Consider the following 6,982-nt stretch of genomic DNA (forward strand, 5'->3'; position numbering starts at 1 on the left):
TTGTCAAAGGCAATGGTGGGGGCCATACCGATCGATAGGCCAGTTTGGAACTGCTAGTTTCTAACGCCCGTATCTCATTGGGACATGCAGACAATGTTTATTCTCTTCCCAAACAATCAACAGATGTGTCGAAGGAGTGACTTGTCACACTGGGATGATGTCCATGTTTCCCCAACTTAGTTGGCCACCTAGCTTAGCGACACACTTTTTCCAAAACTGTATCGTCCTCCCATGCCCGTCCAACTTCATTCCCAACACTAATCCTGCCGTTTGATTGGACGCGTAGCAACTTTTCTAATTTCTTGCACGCACTCAGTGTGACAGCATTTGTGTTAGCTATTGTAATCCGAACTCTTTTCATGTAAGGGCATGTTGATCATGGTCATCCAACTCATGATGGACATACAGCCCTGTGTGATAGGGGTCTAATTATGTGTATATAGACAATACAATTGCACAACTGATTGAGACTTACTTTCAATAAATCTTCCCCCTCCTCCTTACCTTCAGGAAGCCATTGTGACTCCTCACCTTCTTTAATATTCCTTCTATGTTTATGTTAGGTTTATGTGAGAGGTGATGACATATGTGTACCTCTCTCTTTAAAGAGGGCCATTCAATATTGGGTCACACACAATCTTTCTTGTCCTCTTCCACCTTTTTTTGTTCTCAATTTGCTACAATGCTTCCGAGTGGTTTTTCAAACATCATTTTTTATGGGGTGTCCCTTCTCCCTACCTAAGGGACCTTTGTAATCGCCTTTCCTTCATTTAATTAACTTTCTACTTTTCTAAAAAAACATTATTCTTTATGTTGTTTGAATATATTGTAGTTTAAGTAGTTTATTGTCACACTTTTTTCAAAAACCATAGAATTTTATTGTGATATTGTAAAAAATTAGTGTCACTTTCTTGTTTTCTTTCACAAGGAAACCTTTTATTGTTAAATTCTTCTCATAGCCTTATGTTGACCGTAGAGAACTTTCACCTTGTTTGTTTGATTGATAAATTTATACAAGAATTAAGTGAATTCTTAAACTCTCACCAATATTATATATACTTTGTCTTTTCATAAGTTCAATTCTTACTCTTAACATCTATATTTTATGTGCTCTCTCTCTCTCTCTCTCTCTCGCTTGCATGGATGTGTGTGGGGGCGGGGAGAGGGAGTTGTGTGCATGCTTTTGCACGCATGTGTGTGTGTGTGTGTGTGTGTGAGAGAGAGAGAGAGTTCTTACCATTCCATATTAATTTTACATATTTAGTTTTCAATACACTTGTTATGATCATTATATTAATTTCTCTCTTTCTATTTAGAGATGTTATTTGAAAAGTAATGTAAATGGAAGGCCATTAAAAAAAAAAACTCATTTTGCTTTAAAGTGTTTTTACTCATTTTGCTTTTTAAAAAAATTACTCGTTTTGCTTTAAAATCCTTGGTCTTTTCATTTAGAGCTCAATTGACTTCTTTCCTCTTTCATATGTGCTTTAGAATATACTAATATTTCTATGTGCTTTAGAAGTATCGATGAAGCATCAATGAAGCTGTAGTGGCAAGAGAGCAGTACTTTTTATTTTTATGGATTCTTTGAATGTGCTTTTTAATGGGTTGTATCTTTATTTGCTACTTTTTTGTCACAACAAAACCTTGCTCTTACTTTTAAACAAAGAACTTGACTTTTGAGAGGCAAATGTGATGTTATAATTTGCATCCTTAAATTAATAACATTTTTTTAGCATGCCATGGTGATCCTTCACCTTGTTTAGTTTGTAAATGGGCCCTTCACTTCATTCAAGAGTCTCAAATGACTTTCTTTTCATTTGTATTTTTGGCTTTCTAAAAGAAAGCTTTATTGTTGTGTTGGGTGAGGGAGACTTCTTTCATTTCACATCCGGACATGATGGTGATTTATTTTTTATTTCACATTTGACATGTCTTTATTTTTCTTGAATTCTATTGTTTTAGAATGCTAAAGTGAAGCTTCACCTTGCATAAATTTTAGTAAATTTTACACACACACACACATGTTTTTGGTCTACTAAGGGAAAGCCTTAGTGTTGAGGTAGGTTAGGCGGTCTTTGACGGATGGCGTCCATGTGGATGGCCAACATTTAGGAGAAGGCGTGCGACAATAGGTGAACTCGCTGCAGATGAACTCGCGAGACAGAAAATAGACGGCTCCAAGCAAAATTTCGCACGGCATGCCTAGCATTGCCTATGTTTACACCGGTGGGAGATCTGTGGAAAAGGAGAAGGGTACTGGCCTTTGGGCTGCATACTCGCAATCTAAACGAGTCATGACTCACGAGGCTAGCCTAGCCTGCCTGTCAGCCTGAAATGAGCTCTCTCCTAAGAGTGGATCTCTGAACGCGCACTGTGAGCCTGCCAGTACGTTGTCTTCTTAGCATGAGCACAAGGCGACGACAGCCAAAAGGAATCGTGCAGGGGCGCTTCATTACGCGGCACTTCCTTTTTTTCACCGTGGAGTGGCTGGCTGGCCGTTGTAGCCAAACCCTCGCCTCTCCCAGCCATCTCGTGCTCATTCATTCCAACCAATCAACGCGCGCCTTGCCAACGGCCTTCCCCTCCTCTCGCGGCTATTTCACATGTGCACCTGCAGTTGTTTCTTCCCCTTCGTCAACCTTCCATAGCGCATGCAGCTCGTGCAATTCTGTTGCATGCCTGTTTTCTCCAGGGTTCGCATGCCCAAGTGCTTTAGCTTGCATGCGCAGCTCTTACGAGCGCACCGTTTCCAGCTCGCACCGTTTCTAGCTTGCGCAGCTCTTATGGGCCCAGCCTGAAGCTCATTCTACTGCAATACCTGAGGTAATTAGATTGCTTTAATCGTTCTAACAATATAGCAATTCCATTTCAGCCCTGCTACTGGTGTAGATTATTACCTCAGGATTCCTGTGGCTCTCTGTTTTCTTGTAGCAAGGAGGGCTCCTACTGCAACGCCCACAAGTAGGTTGCGAGCTCCCACTGCTGATTGCAAGGCCAGGGCCGTCAGTTTACCAACTCAACTCAACCAATTTTTTGTCTTGATTTTATATTTTTGGCGTAACATCTAATTGTTGTCTTCAATCGTTATTTGGCTGCCTGGTATGAGTATTTGTTTTAGTGAGTAGCTCACTTCATTTTTAATCTGCATATTACTATTGATTTTCAAGGGACTAACTAAAGTTTCCATTGAAGTTTTATCCCATTGGAATTGTTTAACATATGAAGCTTATATACATCCACAGATACAATCTTCATTCGTGATATTTTTTTGCTTTCCATAGTTGCTTGCCAAATGGTTATGAAGTCTCACATACACAATTTTAACATTTCTGATGATACTTAAAGGATACGTGCTGTTCAACAAACACTATTAAAAATGCAATGAATTCTGTCAATCACACATACATTTTTCATGATATTGTATTGCCACCAGCTTGCCAATTTGTTAAGTTGTTATGCAGCTTACACACACACACACACACACACACACACACACACACACACACACACACGCACACACACAATGAATAAATCTTAATATATGAAGACTGGTTTCATTGTCTCGCACAAACACACACTCAATATTAAAATTTGTTTTATTGCACTATAACATTTTGTGACTTGGACGGATGTGTGGGTGCCAGGGTGAACAATGAGCCATTTTAATGCCGCATTCCAAAACGGTCGCGGGGGGGCACTAGGCCAAATAGCGTTCAAGAAGAGAGTGAGTCTAGGGAAGAGGACGTGGTCTTCAGCACGCAAGTGGGGAGTGATGCGAGCTTTTGAGTATGCTTCAGGACGAAAACTGGCTAGATTCCCAAGTTAATGATTCTATCGGGGACTCCCAAGACCATAGTGCAACTTTTTGTGATCCCCATACACCCCCTGTGGCTGCGACTCTAGGTCGCCCCATAATTTGCAGCCTATTGCTCCAACTGCCCAACTCTTAGCTCCTAGGGCTCCCATGCAACCGCTTATTGGTGCGCGATCGGCCCCATTTGTGCAGGTTTTTGGTGTCAGCCCTTCACCTATTGCGAGTACTTTCACACGTTCTTGTTCAGTTTGTGGTCCCTCTCCCATTGCCCAAGGCTCTAATACAGCTGCTGCAGGACATTCCATTGTAGCTCATACACCCCATGTTGCTCACGTTTCCACTGTGGCCATAGGACCTCCACCTATTGTTAGACCACCCCTAGTTGCTCCATCCATAGTGCCTCCCGCTATCGCGAGACCATCTCCAACTGCTAATGTGTCTAGCCAAAGCACAACACCTTCGCCCAAAAAGATCTTGTCAATTTTGAGCATTTAAAATCAAGAAATCTTGCAAAACTCTATTGTCGTCGAAGCTCCCTTTGAGATTGTTGCCAATGAAGCGTATGCTACTGCTTGAATTTTTGTTGGAAGCCTTCTCGTTGTGCAAAGCTTGCTCCAAAGTGTTGGCTATGGTGAAGTTCTCTAACTTTGATTATCTTGTATACTCGCTTGCCTGTAAATTTTTGTAAGTTTATGAAAAGTTCATAAATTCATCAATTTGTGGAGAGCTCATTTGATCTCCTGGAGTGGGTTGCTTGGCTTTTATCACAAGGAAAAGAGGTTTGGGGGGCGGGGGGGGGGGCATGGGCAACCTCCCTTAGAATTACTTGAAATTGATCTAAGGCCTAGAGGCCTTGCGAGCTTGGTGTGAAAAGTGTTGAAAGGAGTGGAGACAAGGGAGCAACACCGATATACAAGAGGATCATAGAGACGAGACACCACAACGTTGCAACCCAAAAGTGTGATTACTCTACACAGTAAGTGTACATATAAAGTGGGGATCTCAACCTATATATATAGTATGAGGGTGAGCTCTATACAAAGCTCCAACACCCTTGCTTAAATTGAGGTCCCTGGATGAAAAAACCCTTGGGGGTACAGAGGAAATTCCCACAACACTTCATAGATACGCTAATCAATTATCTACTTTACAAAATATCTTCTCAAAGAGTTACATCACTCCATAATATACAACAAAGGCCATGAAGGGCCATAAAATTTTTAACTGACATGTAGTTAAAGTTTTTAATTAGAGGAGCCACCCTATACAATTGAGCTATTGTAAATGCTTTGGTAGAGCAGCTTTAGCATCATTTATCCCCAGTCACATATGCTACTTGATGTGTTATTTATCATGTAAACAACAACTCAAGAAACATATCAATATGTTAGAAATAACCACATCACATTATCCTTAGAGACGGTTTGCGATGCTGCTCTAGATCCATAAAAGTATAAATGTGTTTTGAGGACCCACAAACATGCATGGGGTTATGTGCAGCCACATGCTTGAAAATGCAAGTGTGATTATGTCGCAAGAAGTGACATAAATGAAGAGTGCACCATATAAAGAATAGGTGTTCACCAGTATAATTGACGTTCCACCTTACTCAACATTACAATAAGAACTAACTTCACATTTTTGTATAACCATTGCACTATATACTTACTAACGTCCACTGCAAACCCTAAAATAATATCAGCTACAAACATTTCTTCACTTTATCAGCAGGCCTTCGTGATTCCTCACCTTGTTTTTGCATTCTATTGTTTTAGAATGCTAAAGTGAAGCTTCACTTTGCATAATTCTAATAAATTCTATACACACACATATATTAATTAGTTCTTTTTATTTTACCTTTCATTTCACGACTTCACATGGATTTACATTTCTTGCATTTTATAGCTTGATTCCGGTTAGTGTTAACGTTCGAAAAAGTCTCTTTTATTAAGCGGCTGCTGATCGAGTTTCTTCCTCACAAAGAAGAAAAGCAAAAATACTAGCAGAAATTTTGAGATTTCCAAAAATTTTGGACGACTTTCGCACATATTTCATCGGTTTTTCTTCCGTTTACCATGGTTTGCAATTAGCTAGTCTCGATTTTCAATCACTCAAGACTAAGCTGAGGCAATCCTTTCCCAAACACTGATACTAGTTTAATTCAATCTAGCAATTTTATCACTTTCTATTGTTTTTGAAAGCCGTCGTGACCCTTTCACTTGTTATGTTTTAAAAGGTCAATAAGAGTCTTCACCTTGTGATTTTAAAATGTGACATGAATTGGTTTTCGAATGCAAAAACAAGCCTTGGGGAGCAAAACTCAAAGGTCTTCCATCTCCTAGTGTTTGGACGGATGTCCTTCAAGTGGGGCTCCACGGTATCGAAGACCAAAAGCAATCGCTTCATTTAAAAAAGTGTGGGGTCTTCACTTTAAGAGTTACCTCCCAAGGTTTTATTCATTTCTTTATGTTTTGCCATCACTTTTCTTTGGTGTAGCCTTTGTATAAAAAACTTTTTTACACACACGTTTAAAATGCATCTTCAACTAAAAAAATTCAAAATCTTTAAGTCATGTTCTTTGTAACTTAATTCAAAATCTTTAAGTCATGTTCTTTGTAACTTTATTTTTTTGGATTATATAAGGAGTCCTTAGTAAAGCGTTGGAATTTTGGTGCAATTGTGGACCATTGGATAAAGCTCATGGATTAGTGCCACATGGCCAAAAACTTTTTTTTAATACTTCTTCTAGGTTTGTGTGAAAGGTGTTAATAAATGTGTAACTCTCTCTTTAAAAAAGGACATTAAATATTGGGTCACACAATCTTTCTTGTTCTCTTTCACTTTTTTTTTCTCTCAATTTGTTACAATGATTCCAAGTGGTTTTTCAAACATTAATTTTTATATTTTTGGAATATATCGTAATCTAAATAGTTTATTGTTACACAAACATTTTATTATTAAATTCTTCTCACAGACTTATTTAGGCCATAGTGAACTTTCACCTTGTTTTTTCAAAATTTACAAAAAGCATTTTATTCCTTTTCCCTTTGCTTAGGTAAAGCATGTTTGAACTTCCAAAGGGCAAAATGTAAGCTATGGCATAACTTTTCCAATGGCTTGTAGCTTGTAGGTTTTAGAGAGCCTTTGTAATCTTTTGAGATCACC

The 6,982-nt window shown here is 39.0% G+C and overlaps 1 protein-coding gene across 1 annotated transcript; it reads left to right on the forward strand.

The window, feature by feature from the left end:
- Positions 1 to 2,654: 2,654 nt before the first annotated feature.
- LOC147421074 (uncharacterized) lies at positions 2,655 to 3,328 on the forward strand. The gene is made up of 3 exons (XM_086503929.1): positions 2,655 to 2,758; positions 2,790 to 2,826; positions 2,935 to 3,328. Exons 1-3 carry the CDS (start codon positions 2,655 to 2,657, stop codon positions 3,043 to 3,045), a joined length of 252 nt encoding a protein of 83 aa, XP_086360055.1. The 3' UTR covers positions 3,046 to 3,328.
- Positions 3,329 to 6,982: the final 3,654 nt, after the last annotated feature.

Source organism: Adiantum capillus-veneris, chromosome 28, assembly GCF_014529385.1.
Source record: "Adiantum capillus-veneris isolate H3 chromosome 28, ASM1452938v2, whole genome shotgun sequence".
Taxonomy (NCBI): domain Eukaryota; kingdom Viridiplantae; phylum Streptophyta; class Polypodiopsida; order Polypodiales; family Pteridaceae; genus Adiantum; species Adiantum capillus-veneris.